This window comes from Protopterus annectens, chromosome 1.part1 (assembly GCF_019279795.1).
Source record: "Protopterus annectens isolate FY-2018-M chromosome 1.part1, PAN1.0, whole genome shotgun sequence".
In the NCBI taxonomy this organism is placed as follows: Eukaryota; Metazoa; Chordata; order Ceratodontiformes; family Protopteridae; genus Protopterus; species Protopterus annectens.
The window spans coordinates 358,371,439-358,398,992 of record NC_056726.1 but is presented as its reverse complement, the minus strand read 5'-3'; the positions used below and the strand labels follow the sequence as shown (position 1 = coordinate 358,398,992).

Genomic DNA, 27,554 nt, shown 5'->3' with positions numbered 1-27,554 from the left:
CAAGGAACAGCTGCTGGAAACAAGACCCCCTACTGTATTTTCTTGCTTATGCCAAAATCTGTGACGCCACATGCACAGGAAATCTGAGACTGCCCTTCAGAGACTATACGACGAGAGCTAGTCACCAGAGGGCAGAATACACTCGTAATCTCATGAAGTTTATAACCAGATATGAAGACTACCGAGTAACGATAACTATTACAGGCAATACCTTATTCTCCAGAAAAATACACGAACAATATTTGGACATCACAGTTTGTAATCACATAAGCGCATCGGTATCAGACAGTCACAACGGTTTGTGTTGTTCTTCACTTTGTCCTTAGCTCTCAACTGTCCCCTCTTTTACATAACAGTTTGCCTTGTCCCTCAAAACTTTTGATTTTGTGGTAACTAAGGATGGCAGTCGGTCAATCATGTCATGCGTTACAGTTTATATTCTTCAGAAACGCACGTTGATGTAACTTAGAAAGAACAATATTTACAAGTCACACACGATTTGTGTGCCTTTGTTCCCCCATTATTTGTGGTTTTCACCAAAATTCTTGAGTGAAGTAATAGGGAGTTGCTGTGACTCCTAACCCATCACTAGAAATCATATTTGAATGGGCTTAAGTGACCGTGGGAGTAACAATAAATCAGAAGAGGAGTTTATTCTCACTGTTTAGTACCAGAAACTCTAATGGAAAAAACCCAAATAAAGCTGCTATGACATCTCAGTTTTGGGATGCCAGGCAGACACCCCGTTCCCTTTTCCGTCAAGTAGAGGCCATTCCCCACGACCATCATTTACTCATGTGAATACATTACAGCAAAATTGACTACATCTGATTCTTACCCGAGCCCGATGTCCACTCACTGTTCAACGACTCCTACGATTTCTGCAGAACAACGTGGGATTATGTGACGCCCATTTAAAACCCTTTAAAATATCCTAAATAGCCTCGCCCATATGCCCGCCCCTTGTAGACGGAAAAACAAATGACTGGCCAACCTACTACAACCAAGGCGGTTTGAGTTCAGCTTGACACTCTTTACAAATTCGCACCAAACGGCATTTTGCTTTCTTGCTTGCTCCACTGTCTTCCTGGTGGTGGGGGGGGGGGGGGATTGGAAGAGTGAGGAATGATGGAATAACATGCTGGTTACACAGTTCCTGCAGTACAAAGCAGTGGACAAGTACAAAGCAGGATTTAAAGATCAGCTCACTGAAAATCTTGAACTGACATTTCCTTTTTTTCCAATCCCCTCCTTAGGGGGTGGTACCATACCTCCTAGACCGCCCCTTACAGCATCTAAATGGCCTCTTGATAGTACGTCAGCACGTAAGTGATATGGGGCGTTGTCAAAAGCAAATCCAAATTCAGCATGCGTGTAGTGGTCCTAGTTGTATATTTCTTTTGTCCCTGATTTCTGCTTTATCTCGTTATATTTTTGATGTTACAGTAAATCGGTAATGGCAGTCATTAAAGTTTCATATTAGTTCTTTTTCAAAAATAAAAACATGAAATGGAAGCTGATGCAAAGTAAATTAAGAGTAATATTTTAAAAACTGTCCCTGATTTTGGCCTTTTGTCTCACAATTAATGAGAGGTAGAGAGAGAGAGAGAGAGAGAGAGAGACGCACTGTCTTGGCTACGTCATATACTGTCATCTTTATGTGGCAATACAATAGCAGAGAGACGCACTGACTCGCCTACGTCATATACTGTCATCTTTATGTGGCAACACAATAGCAGAGAGACGCAGTGTCTCGCCTACGTCATATACTGTCATCTTTATGTGGCAGTACAATAGCAACACCATCTGCAGTGATGGAAAATAGAAACTGATATATATTTCTGTAGTTATGGGTTTGTACTGGCCACAATAGCATATTCACAATTTTTCGAGAGTGGAGTTTTTGTTTATAAATATGGTAACATTGACTGGGGCTTCAGATGTTAACTCTTGTCAGCTGACTGGCATGCTTGTCACGTGATATTGCTGAGTTTGGGAGGTTGCAGGCAAATGATGGCTATGTGTTGTGGGAGATGTACTCGGTGCTGCAGGGATGCTGACAGCAGAACGCCGGAGGAACTGGTACATATGTTTACTTGTATTTCTTATTGGGAGGTTGTAGTTTGCAGACTGTATGGGGCATGGTACGTGAATTAGTGTGAAGTGATAGATGATAAGTATGTTGAGGCGACAGACCACATTTATCAGACGCTGTGTTACATGATGGACCAACAGATAACCATTCTTGTTTATTATTGCATCATAATCTATGTTTTCAGATCTACTTTTAATTGTGTGTTGAGGTGGAGTGGTGCTTATTTATTTTGTCCAATAATTTTCACTTAGGGCGTTACAGAAATTGGGTAAGTGGATATCAGGCCCGCACTTTGGTAATGAGTGGGTACTATACTTTGTAAGAGACTGGAAACTAAAGTTGTGTGCTTTAATGCCGTATACACTACGTTGCGATGTAGTTGTAAATTGATTCTCTGGAGTTGAGTATGTTTTTCTGGCAGACAGAATTTATGTCTGATAATCACAGCACCAAATAAAAGCATTCTTTATTTCTTCTTTACTTAACAGACTATCCTGGGAGAGACACATGAGGAAGAAGAAGAGATCCTTCCAAGAAAAGATTATGAGGTTAGAAAGTCTGAGTAAATACCAATTTTGTCATTGTGGTTGTTTTTTTGGTGATCAGCAGTTCAGAAACTGTGACATCAGATGCTCTCTTAGAAACTGGCATTTGTGAAAAAGGTATAAAATGAATGCAAATGGGTTTCTAGTTAGCTTTTAATCTTTTTGCTGTATTGTACAGCATTCAGTTTGACAGTAGTTCCTCTGAATATGTAGTAGAAAGCAAGCAGCAGTCATGCTAACCTAATACAGTGCATCAAGGGAACTGGCCACTGTTGTTTGGGAAATGCCGATTTAACGGTGGTATGCTTTGTGCCCCCCACCGACATGATTGCAGAAACATGAATGGATTTAATACATATGCTGCCTGCTGATGCACTGAATTCTGTATACATGCAGTAAGTCTGCTAGCATAGCAGGTGTTTGGTAATTTTTCACTGTTATTTTAAAGTGATGGCTAATAGGTTCACAGGTAAGTACTAGGCTAGCTGCACTTGCGGACCCTTTTTAAGCCTAGCCAGTTTCCTTCTTTTTGCCCAAAATAATCTATCCCATTTGGTTATAGATTGGCATTTAGCAGTATTGACCCTGATATTTATGGGTAGCACTATACAACCAAATATTTCAGCTAGAGAACCGACTGTATAGTACAACCCTTGGCAATACTTAAGGCATGTGTATAAGTCTCTGTTTTATTGTGTGTACTACCTCATTTCCATGTCTAGATGTGATATATAAACAAAGAATTCCTAAATATCAAAAAAAATATAAGTTTTGAAATCCTTGTATTGACTATTGTAACCCTTTTTAGTAATGAATTGTTCATCAAAAGTGGCAGAGATTATCAGTGAAGTATTATATAAAACTTACAGTGTTGCAGCAAGTCTGTGGCAATACGTTTGTGTCTGTTACTGTGTACAACTGAGTATTTTTCTGTGTCTTGTCAATCACTTATTAAGTTTGTCACTGTTCCTTGGCCTTCATCTATATTGCTGGATCAAACTGTAATAAGACGTTTGTTCTAGTAGTGCCCAGTCTCCAGTATTTGTAGGTGTTTACCTTACAAACACAAGGTGCAGGGTTTGATTCTCACATGGGGTAACTGGCTGGGCTTAAAGTGGCCCAAAATGGCAGTTAGCCTAGTACTAATCTATGTCTGTATCTATGTATGATGTAGAGAATAGTGATCAAGTGTGTCTATGTATGTATGTGTATAATATTATTTTAAAGCAATTAGTCTTTGATTGCGTATTATGGCTGTTTACAGTCTTGATATTGTAGCTTGAAATATTTAAATAGCATGCATATCAACACCCAGCTTCAGAACCCTGAGCTTTATTGTTTTTAAACTTAGAGTGACCTTGCAATCATCACCTTATCAGATTGAGTCTCTCTCAAGTAAAGTCAAGAGTGTTATTTCTACAAGTCCCAGTAATGTCTAGAAGACTTCATCAGTGCTATCAGAAGTACTGGAATTAACTATGCTCATTTTAAATACACTTTCTAACACTCATTTTTATAACATAACTAGCATACTTTAGAAATGAGTTTCACCTTTATAATCTGCTTTTCCCTTGTGTATATATTCTTCCATTTTTCTCAGTATGTAAATATGAACGAAGTGTATAAGTTAGCATCAATGAGTGCCACAGATTTATTTACTTGTTTTCTGAGTTTTCCTGTATTATTTTACATTTTTGTTTATATGATTCTGTTTCATGCTTTATTATAACTCTGAAGCTTTTCTCCACAGGCCTTTGTTGAAAAGAGGTTCCATCCATGCCCAATCTGACTTTTCCAGCAAACAAATGCAAATAAAAAATAAAATGAGTAATAAAACTCTACAGACTTTGTTCATAGGCTATAGCAGCAGAGCACAGTGGCCTTTGTATAGAAAGGAGGATCTAAAGCTGATTCTGGGAAATTCAGAGTCTTTAATATCCTTTGGAAGGCTGTAGAGAGATTTGTTATGGAATTTGTTGAGAGGGTCATCATCAGTCTCTTGATTTTAGGTAAGAACCGATAAAGATTTATCTTAAAATAACAGGAAGGATCATGCTAACTAAATTTAATTACCCTTATGAGAGTGGTACAACTGCCTTAGATGAGGGGTTTGTGTACACACTGATCTAGCTGACATGATCGAATTGCCAGAATGTCGAAACATACTGTAAGACAACAGCATTATTCCATATTGTGGTCTTGGAGTGTGTTTCGACATTTTGGTCATTTGATCATGTCAACTAGATCTGTACGCACAGTTTGTTCTTGATCATACAAAGGTCTTCACTATTTCCTCATGAAGGAATTATAAATAAACCTGTTGAGTTTAGGTTCAGTGTGTACATAGTTGGTTTGGCAATTGAGAACACTCATTGTAAGGAAGCTGGTCAGCTATTTGAATATGCTTCCAAAGAATGCTAATGTTGAGACGTGATCCACTGAAAGCTTCTTTCAGTGCTACTGGAATTTACCCTTCATTCTTTTTGTTTATGATTGTGGAGTACTTGTATAAGTATTGGGGTACAGGAGACTTAGCACCCCCCAGCAAAAAAAAAAATAAAAATCAGTAGTCTAGAGATAAGCTGAATGTGGCTTTCAGTGAGTTCTTGTCATGGATACATCATTCGCTTAATGTTCCTGACGCTGATTGGCACGATTCCCATAGTAAAGGTGGAAGGGCATCTTTCATGACTTGTTAATATTTGTCGGATACTACAGGGTTCATTTCCTGGTTAATTTCGTTCCACCATCTTCTTTTCAGATATGTAGCTTGGCAACATTAGCTTCTTGTTCAGTAAGTGTGCTGATGTTTGCAAACTTGGATAGTCTGTTCTCTTTCCTGTGAACATAGTGGGTTTCTAGAAAGGATTGTACACAATTTCTTTCAAATGCAAAAATATTGGTTTGGCCTTAATTGTTTACAGATATAGTGCATTAAGGTGCTTCTAGCCAGTTACCATGTAGAGGAAAAGCCACTTAAGAACAATTCTTTCATTAAGGTTGTAGGTGCTATAATAAGTAGTAGTTTCATGTTTGACTAGTAGTTGATCATGAGGGTAAAAGGACCTTCAGTGTAGCCAGTATCTGTGAAGTAGAGAAATAAAACACTGATTGTAGCTTGGGTGACCTAACTTCGACTAGCAGATCGAGCTCTGGATGACAGTAGGGAAGGATGGTTGGGCTCATCCTGGTGGAGCGACATATGTGGTTACACACACTGCCACTAACCCTTGGCGGAGATCCAGGCAGACTGGGGAGGGGTGGGTTTTAGGCTTTCCAAGCCACTGATGAAACCTTCAGAGCAAGTGTGCTGAATCATGCACTTGCATGGTGGAGGGCATTTTTGGGCCACTGCTTAAGTGCTGTTTGCTTGACCCCCCCCCAAGAGTGTGGAATTAGGTCAGTCAAAAATTTCGCTATTCTTGGGATACTGGTGACAGCGTAGAGGACCCTTCTTAAAGCCAGAACCAGTGCATTGTGTTCTCTTGTGCTGCTGTTTGTTTCTTTGTTGCTTCTTTCACCTAGGCTGTGGACACCATTCTGTTTATCAATGTGATATGATTCAGGAAAAAAAGTAGAGATGCTTACTTTTAGTTACACGTCTGTTCTTCAGCATAAATTGACTTGTACTTCAGCATCATACAGGTTTGTTAAACTGTCTTGCCTGTGTCACTCTCATTAAGCGGACGAGATAGTAGTAGCGCTCAAATTAGGAAAATATGTCAGAATATTTTCCTTCAAAGCAGATGTGGAAATGCCAGCACCTTATTCTGCCATGATATTGCTATATCCATTATTCTTGGCAAAACAGAAGTCATCTAAACTGGATATGTACCAAAAAAGTATGTAACCTAAACCAAGAAAGATGGACTTCATCAGAACTGATCAGAGTTTTTCATACCATAAATCACCATTATAAGTCTGTGATACATCCACTGAAAGCTCTACTTATGTATCTCATCTATATTGTAAAAAAATAGTATTCCTGTATGCCTGAAACATGCATGTTTATATCGTATTCTGTTATATTTTGCTGTAATATTTTTTAAGCTCATTTACATATTGTTAGCAATGTACTACTTAAACTAAGTGTACTATTTGTACCATAATAATGTTCTTTTTAGTGTGGAATTTTTTCTCTCCGTGTCTCCGCTGAAAATGTTTTTTTTTTTTTTTTTTCAACCCAGTCATACACTACCCGGTTAACAAATGTAAATAATTAATAAATGTTGTGAAGCTACGCACCAATTGCTTCATTCTTTATTTTATTATACTGGATATGTGGTAACAACTGAATGTTGCACAGGACTGCATGACTAGTTGAAGTTAAAATGGATCACTCCACTGTTTAATATCGCAAACATAATTGAGAAAGAATAGTCTTTCTCAGTCCTCTGTATGTGCAGCCTGGATAAGGCTTCCTATTTAAGAAGCAACATGATGTAGGCAGATGCTTTAACAAATTTACTAGGTTGACCAATTTATTATTTTTTTTATTTTACATTTGTTGACCGGGATGGTCTGACTGGATGTATGCCCATTTTCAGTGGAGGCCTGAGGAGAAAAGCTCCACATTGACAATTTACAAGACAGAAATCTTGACCATATACAATACAGATAATGTCAGACAGGTAAAACATTTCAAATACTGGAACATTTATATAGTACTATTACAGTAACATACCAACATACCCGACTAAATAAGTTACAATTTTTGAGTAAAAGGATTAATAAAACATTTTTTTTACATTGTTTATAAAGTTTACCAAACCTTAGGAGGTGAGCTACTACAGTAGGAATTAATAGAGAATATCAGAGCACCTGAAATAGCATGTTAAAGATAGTAAAGAATGGTCCTGCTAGGAGAGAAAGTGTCCAGGATTTGTGCATGGGCAAAGCCATTGGGCTTTAAGGAAGATTCTTAATTGCTTCTTGAAAAGTGGGGTAGAAGAAAGGGCTGTTAGTTCAGTTGGAAGAGTGTTCCAAGAGTTAACAATAAAGTTTGAGAACAAGCTATCTCCAGGTTTGTTGTTGGGCTTTAGGGTAGCTACTAGTACCTTATTAGCTGATCGAAGGGTTGTTAGATTTTTATATGGGCAGACAAGGGTAGAGAGTATGGGTGCATCTGTGGGATGGTGTAAGATCTTGTGTATAGTAGTAAGTTACTGGAAAAGAATCTGGCTTTGCAATTTTAGCCATCCTAGCAATTTAAGATTTTGGCAGTGGTGGGTTCGAAAAGGGACACCAGTGGTAAATCTAGCTATGTTGTTATAGGATGTTTCCAACTTCTGAAGATTATTTTTGGATAAGTTGGTATAGATTGGGGATGCATAGAGAAGGGTGGAGATTAAGTGAGTTCGGGTTGTAGCAGTCCTAGCTAGAGGCGTGAGACAGGGCTCAAGTCTGTAGAGGAATCCAAGTTTTTTATTAACTGATTTAATGGTTAGGTTGATGTGTGTCGAAGTTTAGATTATGATCAATTGTTACACTTAAAAGTTTGGTGGTTGTGTCCGGAGTTATTACAGTACCATTATTAGATGTAATTGTGAAGTTGATAGCAGGAGATTTCTGAGTGGGAAAGAAAATATTTATATAAAAATGCTAGCTGAAAGCTTTAGTTGAGTTAGTTATTTTTTATCATTTACTTATCATAACCTTGTATAAAGTTATTGAAGCAGTCTACAGTGTCCATTTTGGCAGGTGGTTATTGTATTATAATTTGCCTGAGAAAATTTGCAGTATGAATGAAATGCTCCTTATTTGTTTCTTGTGTGTGAATTAATGCAAGTTGAATATCCCCCTTCCTCCTGCAGTGCTATTTCTATTGTTTGATAAGTTAATTTCAGTAACAGTGTAGAGGCTGTTATCCAGGGTACATTATTGGTAGTATAATAATAAGCAAACACTTGGCCAAGGTAATCTAATAGTTTTCTCTCTTGTTAGCTACGTGTCGCACCTTTCCAGAGTTTTACAAATACATTTTAATTGGTATTACCTTTTCTACTCGTACATCTTGTTTTTTAGGAGTCAAGTGTCAGTACAGAAGGACTGACATGTTAATTTGTAGAAGTATGTATGACTTTTTGGAGTTTGTGTTTTTATTAGAAAAGTGTTTCCCTAAACTGGTTTTCGATAGTTGTCTGTTAATATTCGGTGTGTCAGTGATGTTTGTTATGGGTAATTATGGAATGATAATTTTTTGAGTAATCTGAAGTTTGCTGATATCAGTGTTGCTGATTGAGCTGTAATGATGGATATGGTTAAGCTCCAAAGCTGGAAGAATTTAAGTGCAAATAGCTGGCATTTTATAATGTCCATATTGATGTCACATGTAATTATTTGCAACCTTGCCGCCACTTTTATACGTATTGCAGCATTTCGTACTGAACTATTGCTGCTGGTTTGTTGTGCTACAGTTGTATAAGTAACGTATGCCAAGTTATTGCCATTGCTTTTAAATATTGTCTTTCATTGCCTCCTGTGGACCAGGTCATGTTTAAAAGGGTCCTTGGACTAACACACTTACCCGGTTAACAAATTAGAAATAAAATAAATAAGTGTACATTACTGAGGTTGAGCTGTGGCAAATGTAAGTGATCCTGAGTTCCAGTGCCCCTTGTGTTGGAGATTTTTTTGGGATTTCCTGCAGGAATTATTTTGCTGGAATTTGTAAGCATTCTCCTGAGTGACAAAGGGAGTAGGCTGTATGGATCCATGAGCTCCTGTGCCAGTAGTTGGGAATCTGGACAGAGCTCCATCAGGAATTAAATACAACCTTCTCTTTAGCAAAAATAATGGTTCTTATTTGTCATGTGCACTTCTGTAGGAACATCTTGTACTGTATCAGGGGGGAAAACTATGCAAGGGTAATACAGATGACCCAGTTGCACCCCCCTGGCAACATGACCATTATCAAAAAGGAAACTTTAATGCAGTCTGACATGCAGGAAGAAGAAGAAAAAAGTCGTGGTCCTGGGTGGGCCATGAGCTGGAAGTTGAACGGAGAGGGTGGGATTGAGTGGCTTACATAGACTTGCCTATCCTCTGGGAAAGAAATTGTGGGCCTGCTCAACTGCTTACAAAGAATGGTGGTTTGATATTCCAGGTCCGCGATGGTAGTCCTCAAAGGGGTGTGTGTGTGTGTGTGTGTGTGTGTGTGTGTGTGTGTGTGTGTGTGTGTGTGCGTGCGTGCGTGTGTGTGTGTGTGTGTGCGTGCGTGTGTGTGTGTGTGTGTGTGTGTGTGTGTGTGTGTGTGTGTGTGTGCCAGTTGCATCTGAGAGGACAGTTTAAAACTTCCCATTGTGGTGTGGGTGCTCACTCCAGGCACCAGGGAATGAGGTGAGGTACCTAATCAGAAAATCCCAGGTGTCTACCTGTATGACTGTTCCTGGGGAAGGGAGGTGATGGTGTTTAGACAATTTGGAAGAAATATGATGCTAAAAGTTTGCCCTACCTGACCAGTGTAGTATTACTGCCCTTTGTTTGTTTCTTTTCTGTTTTATAGTTTGGTACCAAGTAATTTTTGGCTTGACTTGTTTGAAAACTAGAGGCCACCTGTTTTGCAGTTAACATTCTACTTGCCTCTCTCGTCATTAGTTATCAGTGAACGCAGTTAAATGCAGACTAAAAACAAGATGAAGGACAGAGAAGATAACTGAATGTACCATATCAAGTAACATAATGGAGCGGCCAGCATCCAGTAACATTTCAGGTGTGGAGTTCAGTTATATTTTAGTCAAAGCGGCAGACTAGAGTGACTGCACAGTGGTTCAAAGAGTTAATGAAATCTTTGAATATTTTGCATACACTGTGATAATGCCTTTGCCTGCTATATTAAATGACTGAAATGAAGGTATCGCTGTATAATCCCTTTTAGTAAAAATGCTGAACTAGAGAACCCTGTATACTCGCCTCCTGTTTCTGAAATCTGAAAAGATCAGAAGGGTACTGCATTAAAAGTGAGCAACTTTAGTGCAGGATTAGACTTGCTGTTGGTTTACAGATGTATCCCTTGATACCTCAGCTAAATTGGCTGCTTCTATCAATTAAAAAAATTAAAAAAAAAAGGTAAAAATCAGTCATGGGGGCTTGTATTTGCATCTCAACTCCAGTGCTGAATACTTTGTACATATTTTAGGGAAATGGTGAAGTATTTGCTCACTTTCAGAATAAGCAAATACAGTAAACTCTGTAAACTGGAAGTCAGACAACCAGAAAAAAAAATCGAAGAAATACAGTACAATTTTCATGTGTTGCACTTTTGACCCCCCCCCGCAGAAACATACCTTACATGTTTATGAGTTTTAAAAAGGAAGATAGGAATACATTTCCTCTCTCCCCAACCTAAGAACAAGTCAAACCAAACGGTTAGTATGGGATACAGCATTAGTCAGGCCTATTTTTAATAGTAACTCTCAAGCAACCAGAAACTACAGTTATCTGGCATTTGCCAATCCTCATGGGTGACGGTTAACTGAGAGTTTACTGTAAAACGTTTAGTTTTTTAAGTAAGGACTGTGTAATAAGTATAAACCAGCAGGTAGGTGTGTGTGTTTTTTTTTAAAGAATTTGCTTTAGTATCATTAGCTCTGCAAGCGTTTAATATACGTTTTTATATAGTTCTTATTTTTGTTTGATAATATCATTACATGATTGTATAGGTGTAAGGTGTGTGTGTGTGTGTGTGTGTGTGTGTGTGTGTGTGTGTGTTGGCATTTTAGTTGCTCAGGCTGTGACTATGGTACCGATTCAGAACTTTCAATAGCTATTTCAGTTTCTGAGTTAGGAAAAGTACAAATGACATTGCTGCTTCATTTGTTTCTGATGTAGTTCATTTTCAAAACCGCTGCATTTAAATATCTTAATGTTATTACCCTCACAAAATGCTAAGCTGCAGGTGCTAACCTTCTTGTATAGAAAATATGTTGACTTGCTGCCTTTCTATCACAGCAGAAAATGTATCAGATGTAAAATACAATGATTTAGGTGTGCTAGTTACGGATACCGTTATATTCTGAGTAGAGTAGGGTTGTTAATGGTTGCACCAAGTGTGTAGTCTTCAAAGTCGCAGAATGTGGTAGTTAAATACATCATAAGCCATTAAGTATCTAGTGTGTTCCACATACATAAGGCGGGGTGGTTAAATAATTATATGGTTAAACTTTTTCCCTTTCAGTTGAACTGCGGCAGGAAAACAGACTGTGACCACGCCTGAGGATCGCTTATGTGTTGATCAGGTCTTGATAAGTTTGCCGCAGAAAAGGAGGAGTTCCCTGAATTTAGAAGTGTGAAAAACACTGCAGAATCGTCACCTTAAAAACTTGCAAGTAAATATGGCTAGATAAGAATTAGAAATGTGTTATTACACTCTGTCAGTTTGTAACAAAGATCTTTCGTTAAAGAAAAATGCAGAGATTGGTAAAATAGAGAAAGATGTATAGTTAAGACACAAGATAAGTATAGTATAAATAAATATTATCAAGAAACAGTTCATCTCCAGTCATTAATCCTAGAGATTTGTCACCTTTTAAATGGTGAAAAAAAGTTACTGTTAAGTAATATTGTAAAAAAATCACTCTGGTCTTCTATTCTGTATAGTGTTACAGATGGTACACAAACAATCGAGATTGCGAACTTTAACACTAAATAAATAAAAAAATAACATTTGATATAATAACTTCTAGAATGTCTTCAAAGCAGTTGGCCAGATTTCAGTTGCTGACAGTGTAAGTCTGTCCTAATTCTGAAAAACTTACTCTGTGTAAGCGACTTACTTTGTTGTAAGGTCTGTTCTATACACAGGCTTACACCAGGGGCCAGATTCCAAAAGACCTGTTCCCAGTGTATGTGGTCACTTAAAACTGAGAGCAAGTCTTTTGGAATCTGGCCGGTAGTCTGCAGGCATTTAGGTATTTTAGGATAGCTAATCACCAAAAATGCCAACTTAGTTCCACAGCACCAAGGACTGCAAAACAAAAAAATCGAAGAAATTCAATCCATGAAATATTTTAATAAGAAGTTCATTTTCTGGATAGGCATATATATAGAGAGGTGAGCCGTAGTTTGAGACAATTGCTGCACTAAAAATGTTAAATTACCATTCAGATATGAAGTATTAAACTGAGAGGCTTCCGTTAGTGAAACACAAGGCTCAAACTGGTCCTGCAACAACATGTCCCAGTGTAACATGTAAACAAAGAACTAAAGCAATATGAGCATTGGAGGATTAAAAATATTAACAGTTAACCACCAAAAAATGCCAGTTTAGATTCCATGCGCCAAGAAACTCGAGCAATTAAGCAAATTCAATCCACAATATTTAATAAAGAGTTCATTTTCCAGAACAGGCATATTTTTGGATAGGTGAGCCATTGTTCCATACAGTTGCAGTAAAAGCGTTAAATTACCAATTAATTGTGAAGTATCAAACTGTGTTATATTACTTGTTTATATACTTTAGGCAGAGTAGCAATGTGCTGTTTATATACTTTAGGCAGAGTAGCAGTGTGCTTCACCAGGCACCAGATTTCTTTATTCCTCTTTTGTGCATTTGACAGGTACACCTGCTGCACCAATGAGAAAGACTGATGATGTTGTGAACTGATTTTATAGACATGAAATGATTAACCTGATATGATACGTATGCCTGCTTCACAGTCAAGAGCATCGTTCCCCCAGCCGTCACATGCAGCATGTTGTCATGAACTATTTGGAGAAGATGGTTGTGAGAAAAGAGAAATGAGTCCAGTAGAAGGACATCAACTTAGGTTTTACTACTAAGAAAAATAGCTAAGTAGGTAGTAAAGGTTTACATGTTCCAAACACCCTAATAATGGACGACTTCAACTACCCCACCATTAACTTGGAAAACTACTCGTGTACCAACTTCTTAGCTCAACGCTTTCTGGAATTCATAAACTCCAATGCCCTGGATCAACTTATCCACACCCCCACCAGGGGCAACAATATCCTAGACCTGGTCATTACCAACATGAGTGACCAGTGTTCCACACCTGAAATCAACTTCTCGTTGGTCCGATCCAACCATAAGCTAATCACCCTTGATATCCACATCCCGCCCCCACCCCCCATTAAGGAAACCACAGTAAAAAATTTCTCCAAAGCCAACTTCATGCTATGTATGACTTTTTGGAGTTTGTGTTTTTATTAGAAAAGTGTTTCCCTAAACTGGTTTTCGATAGTTGTCTGTTAATATTCGGTGTGTCAGTGATGTTTGTTATGGGTAATTATGGAATGATAATTTTTTGAGTAATCTGAAGTTTGCTGATATCAGTGTTGCTGATTGAGCTGTAATGATGGATATGGTTAAGCTCCAAAGCTGGAAGAATTTAAGTGCAAATAGCTGGCATTTTATAATGTCCATATTGATGTCACATGTAATTATTTGCAACCTTGCCGCCACTTTTATACGTATTGCAGCATTTCGTACTGAACTATTGCTGCTGGTTTGTTGTGCTACAGTTGTATAAGTAACGTATGCCAAGTTATTGCCATTGCTTTTAAATATTGTCTTTCATTGCCTCCTGTGGACCAGGTCATGTTTAAAAGGGTCCTTGGACTAACACACTTACCCGGTTAACAAATTAGAAATAAAATAAATAAGTGTACATTACTGAGGTTGAGCTGTGGCAAATGTAAGTGATCCTGAGTTCCAGTGCCCTTGTGTTGGAGATTTTTTTGGGATTTCCTGCAGGAATTATTTTGCTGGAATTTGTAAGCATTCTCCTGAGTGACAAAGGGAGTAGGCTGTATGGATCCATGAGCTCCTGTGCCAGTAGTTGGGAATCTGGACAGAGCTCCATCAGGAATTAAATACAACCTTCTCTTTAGCAAAAATAATGGTTCTTATTTGTCATGTGCACTTCTGTAGGAACATCTTGTACTGTATCAGGGGGGAAAACTATGCAAGGGTAATACAGATGACCCAGTTGCACCCCCCTGGCAACATGACCATTATCAAAAAGGAAACTTTAATGCAGTCTGACATGCAGGAAGAAGAAGAAAAAAGTCGTGGTCCTGGGTGGGCCATGAGCTGGAAGTTGAACGGAGAGGGTGGGATTGAGTGGCTTACATAGACTTGCCTATCCTCTGGGAAAGAAATTGTGGGCCTGCTCAACTGCTTACAAAGAATGGTGGTTTGATATTCCAGGTCCGCGATGGTAGTCCTCAAAGGGGTGTGTGTGTGTGTGTGTGTGTGTGTGTGTGTGTGTGTGTGTGTGTGTGTGTGTGCGTGCGTGCGTGTGTGTGTGTGTGTGTGTGTGTGTGTGTGTGTGTGTGTGTGTGTGTGTGTGTGTGCCAGTTGCATCTGAGAGGACAGTTTAAAACTTCCCATTGTGGTGTGGGTGCTCACTCCAGGCACCAGGGAATGAGGTGAGGTACCTAATCAGAAAATCCCAGGTGTCTACCTGTATGACTGTTCCTGGGGAAGGGAGGTGATGGTGTTTAGACAATTTGGAAGAAATATGATGCTAAAAGTTTGCCCTACCTGACCAGTGTAGTATTACTGCCCTTTGTTTGTTTCTTTTCTGTTTTATAGTTTGGTACCAAGTAATTTTTGGCTTGACTTGTTTGAAAACTAGAGGCCACCTGTTTTGCAGTTAACATTCTACTTGCCTCTCTCGTCATTAGTTATCAGTGAACGCAGTTAAATGCAGACTAAAAACAAGATGAAGGACAGAGAAGATAACTGAATGTACCATATCAAGTAACATAATGGAGCGGCCAGCATCCAGTAACATTTCAGGTGTGGAGTTCAGTTATATTTTAGTCAAAACGGCAGACTAGAGTGACTGCACAGTGGTTCAAAGAGTTAATGAAATCTTTGAATATTTTGCATACACTGTGATAATGCCTTTGCCTGCTATATTAAATGACTGAAATGAAGGTATCGCTGTATAATCCCTTTTAGTAAAAATGCTGAACTAGAGAACCCTGTATACTCGCCTCCTGTTTCTGAAATCTGAAAAGATCAGAAGGGTACTGCATTAAAAGTGAGCAACTTTAGTGCAGGATTAGACTTGCTGTTGGTTTACAGATGTATCCCTTGATACCTCAGCTAAATTGGCTGCTTCTATCAATTAAAAAAATTAAAAAAAAAAGGTAAAAATCAGTCATGGGGGCTTGTATTTGCATCTCAACTCCAGTGCTGAATACTTTGTACATATTTTAGGGAAATGGTGAAGTATTTGCTCACTTTCAGAATAAGCAAATACAGTAAACTCTGTAAACTGGAAGTCAGACAACCAGAAAAAAAAATCGAAGAAATACAGTACAATTTTCATGTGTTGCACTTTTGACCCCCCCCCGCAGAAACATACCTTACATGTTTATGAGTTTTAAAAAGGAAGATAGGAATACATTTCCTCTCTCCCCAACCTAAGAACAAGTCAAACCAAACGGTTAGTATGGGATACAGCATTAGTCAGGCCTATTTTTAATAGTAACTCTCAAGCAACCAGAAACTACAGTTATCTGGCATTTGCCAATCCTCATGGGTGACGGTTAACTGAGAGTTTACTGTAAAACGTTTAGTTTTTTAAGTAAGGACTGTGTAATAAGTATAAACCAGCAGGTAGGTGTGTGTGTTTTTTTTTAAAGAATTTGCTTTAGTATCATTAGCTCTGCAAGCGTTTAATATACGTTTTTATATAGTTCTTATTTTTGTTTGATAATATCATTACATGATTGTATAGGTGTAAGGTGTGTGTGTGTGTGTGTGTGTGTGTGTGTGTGTGTGTGTGTGTTGGCATTTTAGTTGCTCAGGCTGTGACTATGGTACCGATTCAGAACTTTCAATAGCTATTTCAGTTTCTGAGTTAGGAAAAGTACAAATGACATTGCTGCTTCATTTGTTTCTGATGTAGTTCATTTTCAAAACCGCTGCATTTAAATATCTTAATGTTATTACCCTCACAAAATGCTAAGCTGCAGGTGCTAACCTTCTTGTATAGAAAATATGTTGACTTGCTGCCTTTCTATCACAGCAGAAAATGTATCAGATGTAAAATACAATGATTTAGGTGTGCTAGTTACGGATACCGTTATATTCTGAGTAGAGTAGGGTTGTTAATGGTTGCACCAAGTGTGTAGTCTTCAAAGTCGCAGAATGTGGTAGTTAAATACATCATAAGCCATTAAGTATCTAGTGTGTTCCACATACATAAGGCGGGGTGGTTAAATAATTATATGGTTAAACTTTTTCCCTTTCAGTTGAACTGCGGCAGGAAAACAGACTGTGACCACGCCTGAGGATCGCTTATGTGTTGATCAGGTCTTGATAAGTTTGCAGAAAAGGAGGAGTTCCCTGAATTTAGAAGTGTGAAAAACACTGCAGAATCGTCACCTTAAAAACTTGCAAGTAAATATGGCTAGATAAGAATTAGAAATGTGTTATTACACTCTGTCAGTTTGTAACAAAGATCTTTCGTTAAAGAAAAATGCAGAGATTGGTAAAATAGAGAAAGATGTATAGTTAAGACACAAGATAAGTATAGTATAAATAAATATTATCAAGAAACAGTTCATCTCCAGTCATTAATCCTAGAGATTTGTCACCTTTTAAATGGTGAAAAAAAGTTACTGTTAAGTAATATTGTAAAAAATCACTCTGGTCTTCTATTCTGTATAGTGTTACAGATGGTACACAAACAATCGAGATTAGAACTTTAACACTAAATAAATAAAAAAATAACATTTGATATAATAACTTCTAGAATGTCTTCAAAGCAGTTGGCCAGATTTCAGTTGCTGACAGTGTAAGTCTGTCCTAATTCTGAAAAACTTACTCTGTGTAAGCGACTTACTTTGTTGTAAGGTCTGTTCTATACACAGGCTTACACCAGGGGCCAGATTCCAAAAGACCTGTTCCCAGTGTATGTGGTCACTTAAAACTGAGAGCAAGTCTTTTGGAATCTGGCCGTAGTCTGCAGGCATTTAGGTATTTTAGGATAGCTAATCACCAAAAATGCCAACTTAGTTCCACAGCACCAAGGACTGCAAAACAAAAAAATCGAAGAAATTCAATCCATGAAATATTTTAATAAGAAGTTCATTTTCTGGATAGGCATATATATAGAGAGGTGAGCCGTAGTTTGAGACAATTGCTGCACTAAAAATGTTAAATTACCATTCAGATATGAAGTATTAAACTGAGAGGCTTCCGTTAGTGAAACACAAGGCTCAAACTGGTCCTGCAACAACATGTCCCAGTGTAACATGTAAACAAAGAACTAAAGCAATATGAGCATTGGAGGATTAAAAATATTAACAGTTAACCACCAAAAAATGCCAGTTTAGATTCCATGCGCCAAGAAACTCGAGCAATTAAGCAAATTCAATCCACAATATTTAATAAAGAGTTCATTTTCCAGAACAGGCATATTTTTGGATAGGTGAGCCATTGTTCCATACAGTTGCAGTAAAAGCGTTAAATTACCAATTAATTGTGAAGTATCAAACTGTGTTATATTACTTGTTTATATACTTTAGGCAGAGTAGCAATGTGCTGTTTATATACTTTAGGCAGAGTAGCAGTGTGCTTCACCAGGCACCAGATTTCTTTATTCCTCTTTTGTGCATTTGACAGGTACACCTGCTGCACCAATGAGAAAGACTGATGATGTTGTGAACTGATTTTATAGACATGAAATGATTAACCTGATATGATACGTATGCCTGCTTCACAGTCAAGAGCATCGTTCCCCCAGCCGTCACATGCAGCATGTTGTCATGAACTATTTGGAGAAGATGGTTGTGAGAAAAGAGAAATGAGTCCAGTAGAAGGACATCAACTTAGGTTTTACTACTAAGAAAAATAGCTAAGTAGGTAGTAAAGGTTTACATGTTCCAAACACCCTAATAATGGACGACTTCAACTACCCCACCATTAACTTGGAAAACTACTCGTGTACCAACTTCTTAGCTCAACGCTTTCTGGAATTCATAAACTCCAATGCCCTGGATCAACTTATCCACACCCCCACCAGGGGCAACAATATCCTAGACCTGGTCATTACCAACATGAGTGACCAGTGTTCCACACCTGAAATCAACTTCTCGTTGGTCCGATCCAACCATAAGCTAATCACCCTTGATATCCACATCCCGCCCCCACCCCCCATTAAGGAAACCACAGTAAAAAATTTCTCCAAAGCCAACTTCATGCTTCTTAAGACAGAAGTGGTGAACTTAATGACACCCATGCAGATGGACAATACAGTTACAACTGCTGAAACCTACACAAATGCACTCTGTAAGCACTTACACGAGTACATGGTTCTGTTTGGGATAGCACGATCCAAGATGCTGTCCTCCAAAAAAAAGGAAGCCAATCTGGTGGTCCCCTGCCATAAACAATCTGTACAACAGAAGGAAGAAACTGTTGCAAAAGAGTAAAATCCCATGAGTGGAGGAGCTCCCTGGTCAGCCTCAGTAAGAAGCTGAGATCCCTTATAAGATCCTCCAAAGCTAGCTACAAAAAGAAAATTGCCACTTATTCTAAGGAAAACCACAAATCATTCTATAGCTATGTCAAGAATCTCTATGGCAACACCCAGATCTGCTCTGAGTTACAGCACAAAGGCACGAAAATTACAGAACCAACTTGATATTGCCAACATCCTGGCAGATGGGTTCAGTGCTAAGTTTACCCCCCTCTCACCCCCTAAAGGGCCCATATCTATACAGGAAGAATGCAGAGTCCCTGTAATCACAACTCCGCAGGTAAAAGCTGCACTCTCTAAAGCCAAAAACACAGCATCCATGGGACCAGACAACATCCCAGGCTGCGTTTTACACAAACTTCAGAACGAACTGGCTCCCCACTTAAGCACCATGTTCAATAATAGCCTTGCATCAGGCTTTGTGCCCACTGAATGGCACACAGCAACAGTTATCCCACTCCACAAAGGGGGAGCCACCACTGATCCCGGGAACCGTCGACCTATTGGTCTGACGAGCCTGGTCTGCAAGGCCATGGAATGTATCATCATGGAACTCTTAAACAGACATTGGTAACCTCCAAACTCTGGATCCCACCCAGTTCGGGTGTGTGAAAGGCAGATCATGCCTCCTGAACTTGATCGACTTCTTTGAGGCAGTCACCAAAGCCGTAGATGAGGGTAAGGTGGTTCACACAGCCTATCTTGACCTCGCCAAGGCTTTCTATATCATCCCCCATTCTGGATTATAGATAAACTAGGTATAAATCCCGTCGTCACAAGATGGGTTGCCAACTGGCGCACCGACAGAACCCACACTGTAAAAGGTGCAGACTCCAAATCTGACCTCAAAGCAGTGACAAGTGGAGTACCACAGGGTTCCGTCTTGGGACCTCTCCTGTTAACCTGTACTTCAGAGAAGTAGATACCAAACACAGAAGGCCTCTGGCTAACGCAGTTCGCAGATGACTGCAAAACTAGGAGCCATAGTCAAGTCCCCAAATGATGTGGACATCCTACAGAAGGGTCTCGCTGAGACAGATGCCTGGTGTCAGAGCCATGGCCTCAAGCGCAATGACAAAAATTGCAGTGTCATCCCCTTTGGTAAAAACTCTGTACCCATGAACTACCACATAGGCAGCAGTCTACTTAACACCGAATGTGTGATAAGAGACCTAGGGACCCAGGTGGACAGTAGTCTCTCCTTTGATAGTCACATCGCCACAGTAGTCAGGAAGCCCTTCTACGTGGCACACCTCATCATAAAAGGTTTCTTATCCAGGAAAAAAAAAGAGGTCATTGTTCCTCTCTACTCGACAGTCATTAGACCCATTTTAGAGTACAACACCCCTTTTGGAATGTACCTCACAAGACATCTGCAGCAGCTGGAAAGGCCACAGAAGTACCTCACAGGAAGGATTACTGGCCTCAAACAAATGCCCTACACTGACTGCCTCAAAAAACTCCAGCTTTACTCCGTAGCATATCGGCTACTCCAAGGTGATCTCTGCCTAACATATAAAGCTATGTCAAACCCAGAGCTGTTGGACATGCTACACCTAAAGTAATCCCAATCCCTCCAAGCTACACACTCTATGGACCTAAACCTTTTCATCACAATAAACAGGACATGCTGGAGGGATAGATTCCTGTTCCAATTCTGTAACAGGCTACCCATCTATGTCAAGCAAAGTTCTTCATTAGCACTCTTCAAGAAAAATCTTGATGAGTGGATGGGCAATACCCCCAGGGATCACTTCTGTGTCTCTGCTCGACAGTGGCACAGGAAAATAACTTTCTTGGGTGGCGTAAGCCAGGGAACCTTGTTGGCTAGGCTTACCTAGGCCCTTGGGCTGATAGCCTAGTACCTACCTATGAACCTATGGCATTTTTTAATGTGTGGTGTGATTTGTAGGGTCATTTACTGAGACAATATGGATGCTCGCCTTTAGTGTATATTAGTTTTTTAATGTAATGTTTTGGACTGATGCCAGTTATGATATTGCGGAATGCTTGGGTGTAACAAATTAAATATATTTAAATTAGATAATGGTTGGCTATATCGAATTTTATTATTTGTCAGTAGATGTGCAGAAAGCAAATTCTTATGAATTCAATTGTTCTACACATATATTTGTGTTTAACAGTTGGCTGTACAGGTTACCTTTGTAAGTTTGTCAAAAAGTCAGTCAGTATATGAATTATCATCAGTCAATTCTTAACAAAACATGGGTGCCCCGTGAAAACATTCTAAAAATCCAGTTTGTATTTTTTAAAGAACTTGCTTTAGTATCATTAGCTCTGCAAGTGTTTTAATATACTTTTTTATATAGTTCTTATTTTTGTCTGATAATAATACCATTACATGATAGTATAGGTGTAAGCTGTAGGTGTCTGTATTTATATGCCAGGCGAACAAGTACACCAGTGTTGAAATACAAAGTAATCAAACATTAATAACTGAAAATAACTATCGTACAAACCAAACAGTTTAATTTTCTACTTGGCCAGAAAACCCTACCACTAACTTCAGACACACTTTGTCTGAGTAGTGATAATATTATGGAATGTTTTTTTTCTAAGGTAAGGTATAAGTTTAGGGCTAGTAATGCATGATAACCCTAACCTTGCTTCTGTCCCCAACCCCATACTTGCACCTTAGCTTAGAGTTTAGTACAGGTAATAGATAAGTTTCTCAGTATCTGTGTCCCAGTGTCTGTATCCCAACAGGTAGCTCACTCTCCTTCGGTGCTGCAAGAACAGATGGCTGTGGGTTCTAATCCCACTTCAGGTGATTGGATTAATTTTTCAAATTTCTGACAGTGGGGTGTGCCGTACTCCTGAGAATGTCATCCTTCAGGTGAGACGCTAGACAAAGGCCCCATCTGCTCGAATTGGTAGTAGCTCAAGTGCATGTAAAAAATCCCATGGTGCCTATCAAAAAGAGTAGGGGGAGTTACTGATGCCCTGAACAAATTTCCCCTAGAAGTATAAGTACCACCTCAGGTCTCCCTTGAAAAGGACCACTAGTCTTGTGGGACTAGCCTGGTCAACAGAAGATAAATAAGAATCCCTTTCTGTAAAACTGTGGCTACACAAGACACTCACACACACACACCACTTAGTGTCACACATGTACAGCACTACCTCTGTCCCCTTGCTTAGTACTTTAACCCTAGCCCCAAACATGTGCAGACACGCACTTCCACCCATAATTCCCTACCTTACCAACACACAATCTAACTGCATTCAATACCGCCAGAGCTCAATAGAAAAGTGTTTTCAACAAGGCTTTTGACCAATTTCTTAAGCACTGAACTCACTCGAAGTGAGCAATGAACCATATGAAGGTAACCCGTGTGTGTGTGTGTGTGTGTGTGTGTGTGTGTGTGTGTGTGTGTGTGTGTGTGTTCACGAATGTAATACTTGAATGTATATACATGTGTGTACATACTGTGTATTGGATTGGGAATATTTACATTTTTGCATGGTTTTGTGCATGCATATATGTGTGCATGTAAACACACACACTTCCTTGTAACGTGTTTACTGGTGTATGTGGGTGTGTTATATGTATATAGTGTACTATGTGTACGTGTGCATGTTAGTTAAATACACTCTTGTGCAGGATGGAAGTAATGATAGAAGGCAAATAAATCAAACTAAAAAACATAGTTGTGACATGTACATTATTGTACAGTAGGTTCAGTTAATGGCACATTTCACGCATCCGTGTTTATACATTGTGTGAGAAATATATACGGTTATCTAGTAAAGAAAAGTATAAATACAATGAAGGGGTTTCATGTAATTTTGTTGTAGCTAAACACAGTAAGATATGAAAAAAGAGAAAAATAAACTTTACTGGTACTGATTTTACTGTTCTGTGTGTCGGGAGTGTGTTTGTGTATGTGTGTGTGTGTGTGTATGTATGCATGTACAGTATACACACACACATGTATATACATGTGTGTGTGTGTGTGTGTGTAATATATATATATGTGCAATATTGTTAATTCTCGTTCATTCCTTACACCTGGGATAGAGTCCCCAGCTACCTTTATTCCTGGGAGGCTCTCATGGAAGGACATTCCTCAGCACCTTTGAACCAAAGGATGCTCTTCCTCTGGAGGCCAAATCCAATTTGTAATGGCTGATGAAGGTATGGGGTCTAGCCCAAGTTGCAGCTGCACAAATGCCAGGTAAAGAAGCGCTAGCATTAAAGGCAGCAGAAGTTGCGACCGACCTAGTGGAATGAGCCCTAACTGCTGTAGTCAAAGGAATATTGTGAGTTTTGTAAATAAATTTTACACAGTCTTTTAACCATTTAGCCAATGTGACCTTAGAAACAGTACATCCAAGTCTAGGACCAGAATAGGCCAGGAATAGCTGATCTGATTTGCGAGAAGCCTTAGTTCTATCCAAATAGAAACAAATTTGCCTGTGAACTTCAAGGGTATGTAGACAATACTCTCCTCTGTTAGAATGATTGGGAAAAAAAACTGGCAATTCAATGGATTGGTTAATGGACATTTCAGAGATCACTTTTGGCAGGAAGGAAGGATTAGTTCTCAGTGACACTCTGTCTTTATGAAAGATTAAGTAAGGCTGTTTGATGCATAGAGCTTGAAGGTCAGAGATACGACTGGCCGAAGTAATGGCGACCAAGAACAAAGTTTTCCAAGAAAGAAACTTGAGGTCACATGAAAAAGCTGGTTCAAAAGGAGCCGCAGTCAACGCTTGCAGGACTAAAGACCGATCCCATGGCTGGCTAGGTTCTCTAAAAGGGGGTTTCAAATGATTTACGCCTTTTAGAAAAGTCTTGCATAATTTGTGTGACATAAGAGAAGAATCATGGATACCATTGTGAAAATTAGATATCACGGCCAAATGAACTCGAATGGTAGAAGCAGAAAGGCCAGATTGGAATAAACTGGACAGGTACTCCAGTACTACCGGCACTGGTGCTGAAAAAGGGTCCATCTCTTTTTTCCTTCATTCGAATGGAAAACCTTTTCCACTTGCTGAGATAAGTAGTTCTGGTGGAAGACTTATGAGACGCAATAAGAATGTCACATACTGGGGAAGAAAGATCAGTCTGCCTGGCAATCACTGGAAGTGGAGGAAACAAGCTGTGAGCTTCAGGCTGTTCAGGTTGGGGTGAATCAGGTTCTGTGGATGGGAGATCAAATCCAGAGTTGGATCGAGAATCCATGGTTGATCTAGCAGGTGAGCCCATAAGAAGGGGAACCAAATTTGCCGAGGCCAATATGGCGCAATAAGGATTATCTTGCTCTTCAACCGGCAGGCTTTCTTCAGGAACTGGGGAATGAGCGGGAGAAGGGGAAAGGCATAAAGCAGACCCGAGGGCCAATTATGGACTAGAGCGTCCCTGGGTAACTGTCCCCGAGGGGGAATCGGGGTGAAGTAATTGTAGTTGGTTGGGGATGCAAAAAGATTGCAGCAAGGGAAACCCCAGCGGTTGAAAATATCCGCCACTATAACAGGATTCAGAGACCACTCGCGTGGTTGCAGAATGCACCTGCTCAATCTGTCTGCTATCACGTTGGAACTCCCGGGAATGCGCATTGCTAAAAGAAAGCGGTTGGTAGCCATCGCCCATTGTCATATCCTCAAGGCCTCCCGACAGAGTGGGTAGGATTTGGTTCCGCCTTGTTTGATGATGTACCAGACTACAGCCATGTTGTCCGATTGTATTGCAATAGTCCCTGACTGAAGGAGGGGATGAAGTGCTTGCAACACTAGAAGCACCGCCCTCAGTTCTAGGACATTTATATGCAGATGAGCCTCTAGGTCCGACCACATGCCTTGGACAGTCTTCCCCTGAAAAAGACCCCCCCCCCACCCCATCAGGGAGGCATCCGTGGTCACTGTGGCTTTGGGCTGTTGGGATGTGAAGGGGCGAGACCATTGTGACGGGTTCTGCGACATCCACCAAATCAAGTCTTGTTTGCATCTGTGAGTCGCCCGAATCTGGGATGAGAGACTAAACTGAAAAGGGTACCACTGGGTGAGTAGTAACCATTGTAAAAGCCTCATGTGAAACCTCACGAGGGGGACAATGGTGATGGAAGCTGCCATGGAACCCAACAGCTGGAGAACAGAATGTGCTGTTGATCTTTCCCTTGAGAGGATGGGTAGGAGTTGTTTTATCTGTAAGATTCTGTGCTCTGGAATCTATGCCGTGCAGTTCTTTGTATCCAGCAGGACCCCAATGAATTCTATGGATTGAGATGGGGATAGGTTGGATTTTTGCCAGTTTATAGTTATGCCTAACCTTTCTGAGGTATGAAGAGATTATGCCAAGGCTTTTTTTAAAAGATGTCTGGTGGGGGCGGTGATGAGCCAGTCGTCTAGGTATGGAAACACCCAGAATCCTTGCAGTCGCAGGTGAGCTGTGATGACTGCCATGCACTTGGTGAACACTCTGGGGGGTGTAGAAGAGAGTTCGAAGGGCAGTACTCGGAACTGGTAATGACTGGCTCCCGCACGGAAGCAAAGGAATCTTCTCGATGGTCTGTCCACCTGTATGTGGTAGTACGCATCTTGAAGATCTATCGAGCACATCCGATCGCCTGGCTCCAGGAGTGGGAGGATAGACTGTATTGTGACCATCCGGAATTTCTGTACTTATATGAATTTGTTTATTAGACTGAGATCCAAAATTGATCTCCAGTCTTTTTTGGCACTAAAAATAATCTTGAGTAGAATCTGGATCCTATTTGGTCTGGTGGGACTGTTTGGATGACTCTTTTTCTTAGCAGCTTTGAGATTTGTAATGCTGCTTCTACCCTTTGATTGGGTAGAACGTCGGGTAAGCTACATAGTGGGGCAGGACAAAGATCGAAGGGAATATGATAACCTCTGGTTATTATCTCTCGTACCCAAGAATCTGTGGTAATGGTTAGCCAGGCAGAAGGGTACAAAGAGAAACGACCCCCAACCGCTTCCAGATGAAAGCAGTTAGGCTGCTCTTCAGGAGCACTGGTAGGACTGGCCAGGGAAAGAATCTCTGGAACCCTGGGTATGCGGACCTCCTCTGCCCCGAAAGGGGTGTCTTTCATATGAGTTTCCTCCTCTGCCTGTATGGGAAAACTCGGCTCGTGTGTCACAGAAAGAACCCTGAGACTTTTTGTGCCATATCTTCCCACTCTTCTGGTTTCTGAAGAAAGCATGTTGAGGGGAAGAATAGCGGACACCCATGGCAGAAAGGGTCTTACCGTCCTGTTCACACCTAGCCAGTGTGACTTTAACCTTGGGTCCAAACAACAAAGAGGCTTCAATGGGATCGTTCAGAAAGGAAGCCTTGAAAGGTTTCGCGAAGTCACACAAGCACATCCAGGCATGCCATCTTATGACTATGCCTGCACCCGCTGCTCTAGCTGCTCCTTCTGATGCGTGAGAAATCGGAAGCATGGAGAAGTTGGAAATCGATTGAAGGGTGGCTAACTGTTAGGCCACTTTGTCCCGGACCTCATCAGACATAGCTCCGGCCAAGGTTTCAGAGATTTCAGAAATTGTCTCTTTGAAGCCTGATGAAATGTGCCATATAATTTAGGGACCTGCCTCTAAAGGTCGCTGATGCAGACGTATGCTTCCCTAATCTCTCCAGCGCCAGGGACTCTTTGTTGGGCGGGTGGACAATCTGGCTTTCTTCCACCAGATCCTTCTTTGTTGCGGCCTCCACCACCAAGGCATCTGCAGGAAGACCTTTGGACCAGTGAGGCTCACTATCTGGAGGGGGACAGGATTTTATCTGGCCTGCGGGTAATGGCGTCAACGGTGTCATGAGCCTTCCAAGCATGCTGCACAATGAGCCGGACAAGGTCATCGGCAGGCGGAGTAACCCAAGAGGTAGGGGGCCGGGCACGAAAGGCCTGCAGGAACACAGACTCTTCAGAGGTCGGGTTAGAGGGCCGCCATTCACCTCTCTGCTTAAGTATTTCAAGGATATATCCAAAGAATACCTCAGAGGGTGACCGAGGGGACCCTTCCCCATCATCAAAGTCTGTGTCTTCCATGAGAGAGACTTCTGGGGAGTCCATGTGCTTCCTCTTACACTAACTTTTGCGATGAACTTTCTCAGAGGGAGAATCTGGAGAAGACTGAGCAAAAGGAACCTCCAGTGGGAGTGTGTCCTGAGGCCCTTGTACCCGGTGTCCATCAGAGGTGTCTTGTATAAGTTGCGGTCCAGAGGAGGACGGGGGCAGTAATAGCACAGGATCGTCAACAGACGCGAGAGCCTTCTCCATGAGTTGGAAGGCTGGTCTACCTGAGGAAGTCACACCCCGCTCAAGCATATCGGCCCCCCAACTCGGAGTCCCTGAATGACTGTGAAAAACAAGAGTACGTGCGTCACAGCTAGCATCCAGAGCAGTGACTGAAGTGACAAGTCTCTCCTGCCACAAAGGCAACTGTGACTCCTTAGTGAGGTCC

At 40.4% G+C, this 27,554-nt stretch overlaps 2 protein-coding genes across 2 annotated transcripts in view; one reads left to right on the top strand and one right to left on the bottom strand.

Annotated features, from left to right (window-relative positions):
- MTHFR (methylenetetrahydrofolate reductase) overlaps nt 1–1,043 on the bottom strand; it is a 299,098-nt gene extending 298,055 nt beyond the window's left edge. Inside the window, exon 1 of the mRNA XM_044075243.1 lies at nt 839–1,043. The gene's annotated coding sequence lies outside the window, so the exon portion shown is untranslated. The remainder of the gene's footprint in view (nt 1–838) is intronic.
- A 654-nt stretch (nt 1,044–1,697) lies between these two features.
- The window catches only part of CLCN6 (chloride voltage-gated channel 6), a 1,280,196-nt gene continuing 1,254,339 nt past the window's right edge, over nt 1,698–27,554 (top strand). Inside the window, exons 1-2 of the mRNA XM_044075232.1 lie at nt 1,698–2,082; nt 2,584–2,643. Coding sequence (XP_043931167.1) covers nt 2,011–2,082; nt 2,584–2,643 — 132 coding nt within the window. The 5' untranslated portion in view covers nt 1,698–2,010. The remainder of the gene's footprint in view (nt 2,083–2,583; nt 2,644–27,554) is intronic.